This window comes from Sceloporus occidentalis, unplaced genomic scaffold, assembly GCF_023333645.1.
Source record: "Sceloporus occidentalis isolate IW3139 unplaced genomic scaffold, rSceOcc1.0.p SCAF_24, whole genome shotgun sequence".
Lineage (NCBI taxonomy): Eukaryota > Metazoa > Chordata > Lepidosauria > Squamata > Phrynosomatidae > Sceloporus > Sceloporus occidentalis.
Genome location: NW_028317004.1, coordinates 2786205 through 2789089, shown reverse-complemented (window position 1 = coordinate 2789089; position 2885 = coordinate 2786205). Strand labels below are relative to the sequence as shown.

General features: G+C 40.1%; 1 protein-coding gene across 1 annotated transcript; it reads right to left on the bottom strand.

The window, feature by feature from the left end:
- Positions 1-355: 355 nt before the first annotated feature.
- LOC149300513 (nuclear factor interleukin-3-regulated protein-like) lies at positions 356-1744 on the bottom strand. The gene has a single exon (XM_089485216.1). The coding sequence runs from the start codon at positions 1742-1744 to the stop codon at positions 356-358; it is 1389 nt and encodes a 462-aa protein (XP_089341342.1).
- Between the last annotated feature and the right edge of the window lie 1141 nt (positions 1745-2885).

Below are 2885 nucleotides of genomic sequence, written 5' to 3'. Positions count from 1 at the left end.
TATTAATGAGTGCTTAAATCAGACCAGAGTCCCTCATTTGTCAACAATACTTTATTATAACTGGTAACTTGCACATTTTTTTTTTAACAGACCAGCAAAAAATAATGTTTGAGATATTTACAACCTTGAATTGGCTATCTAACTGTACACAAGGCAAAATGATCATAACACAGTCTAGTCTTCCGTATCAGCATCATTGTGCACGAAAAAGACAATATTAACCAGACATCATTACACAAACCGTACAGTGAAATGACGTCACAAGTCCAGTGAAAATGTAGCATTATACAAAACATACCAATTTACTGCAAACTACACCCTTCACAATAAGCATGGATTTCATTTCAGTAGTAATTTAGCTAGAATCTGAAGCACAGATTTCTTGGGTAACTATCAGTCTCTTCAATGAGGCAACTTCAGCAGATAAATTTGCAATACCTTGCTTAAGATACACGTTCTCTGAGTCAGAGTCTTTGTACACATTGTCTTTGATTTCAACAATCCCAGCAGTTTTGCAAACATTTGGAATTTGGTCAAGTTCCTTGTGATGCCACTGTCCTGGCTTTATTGGCCAATTGTGGATATTAGTCACTTGAACAGATAAAGGGGACAGAGATGGATGAACCACGGTTTCAGTGCTGTGTTTGTCAAGCTGCAAATGCCTTTTTGATGACATGTCAATGGGCAAAGGCAGTTTCTGAGTGGGATCTATGTCCGTATCCAGTGTTTCTACTTTGATCTGCATAGCCTTGGCTTTAATTCGTAACTTGTGGGGCAGCGCAGACGAGTTGACCTCTGGAACCTTTATAACTGTTGTATGACCATTTTTAAGTTCAACGGGGGAATGGATGGGGCCTTTCGGAACCTGCTGTTCATCTTCCCCATCGGAGGTTTTTCCTACTGTACAATCATCAGTTTCTGATGTTCTTGGAGAGTTACTGGATGAGCTATTAATTTGCAGCAGGGGAGGAGAGTGTGAGTATCCTGGAAATGTGTTTCCAATAAAGTTCTGATATATAGATGTTGAGTAGGAGGAACTTCTATCCCTTGGTTCACGGACAAAGTTATCTATCTCCACCGGTTCCTGCTTTATCCTTTGCAACTTAAGGTCAGGTGTTCTGCAGTTGCTTTGAATGGGGTTTTGCTGAACGTGCTCCCCGGATGCTATCTCTGTTGCATCGGACAGAGAGCTTTGTGGCGAGTGCTTAATAACAGAAATACAACTGCTGGTCATGAGAGAATGTTCATGGTCACTGGTAAAAGACCTCACACTTGATTTGGAAGACGTGTATTCCTGAAAGTACACAGCTGTAGAGCTGGTGACCTTTTGAATTTCTTGGGCATAGGACGCAGAGCTTATCAAGCCAAACTTAAGTTTTAATGAAAGCAGCTCTGTCTTCAGGTTGGCATTTTCCTCCCCCAAGGCAATTAACTTGTTTTCCAAAACCATGTCGTTCAGTCTCCGTTTTTCTCGAGACCTTTTTGCAGCTTCATTGTTTTTTCTTCTTTTTTCCCAGTACATAGCATCTTTCTTTTCGTCTGGGATAAATTCCCGCTTCCTCCGACATGACGAGTTCTTGCTTTTCCCTCCAACGGCATCATTGTACAACATGTCATTACTGGAGTCCATAGATTCGGACATGTCCAAGATACTGGGACTAAGAATGAGGGTGTTTTCCATGCTATTTCGTGCATCAGCACATTCCAGCTCTTTTTTAATGGTTGGCATTTTTCTCAGCTGCATCAGTACCAAGTGGAATTAGAATGGTCCTGCAATTTCACAGCGCTTCTCAGACCACATTAACACGAAGCTGGTATTTATATCAAATGACATTTGCCATCTATATTTCCTTTTAGGGTTTGAAGCAGCAAGCGTGTTGCCATTTTCATAATAGGCGTGCTGACGTTTTACACCACCTGCAAAACAGGAGGAAAAAAATACAAACGGTGTTAAAAAAAAATGGAACAAATGAGTAGTTATTAAAAGCTCTCAAGACTTTTTATATCCTCCCGGCCCACAGTTTTTGAGAACCCTCCAATACACTAAAGATATCTCTCTATTGTAGGGGATATCTTATGATTCCAATTGACAGTTTACAGAACTATTGGTTTCCTACTATAACCACAATTCCATATACTTCTGCAATTTTGCAAACCATTTTGTCGTGTTTGTGGTTGACATGATCCAATAATGTTAATGTGAACAGAGATTTCTTCCCCTGACACACACGGTATACAGTTCTTGCTTCTGCTCGCATGCCTTTTGTCTTGGAGCGCCAGAAACAAAGACAGAGCTTAATGATTAACAAGCCCTTAGTGGGAAAAGTGAACAAATGTAAATTACACACCAGCTGAAGCAAAATGTGTGGAAGCCTCTGAAATAACATCTAGCCCTGCAAGCGTTCATTAGTTCATTAAAAAGAAGAAACACAAAAGCAGTTATATAAAATGATTGAATTCTTATAATTTGACCATTAAGTAATGCAGAGGAGAGGCTTCACATATCTAAATCTACCATCAGTTGCTGCAAAGCACAAAATACACAGGGCAAAAAAATACAGTACGTCGAAAAGCTTAGTAGTCAGTACAGGGCTAAAAAGAGTTGTCTGCAATAGCTGTAACAATTTATGACTAAAGACATAGTTTCTCAGTAGCAGTCACTTAATATCACCCCATTGCCTCTTCTCCAACATAATGGTTATTGGTCAGTGAGACACGCGGATTAAGAGGGACTTTGTAGCAATCACCATGCAAAGTTACTTTCTGATCCACATTTAGCACACTGGGCCTTATACAAAGTGATGTTCGGAAACCTCGTGCCCCAACACACAAAGACCAGTTCGAAGTTGGGGGGCAATGGCCATTGTTTCATATACGTATACAAA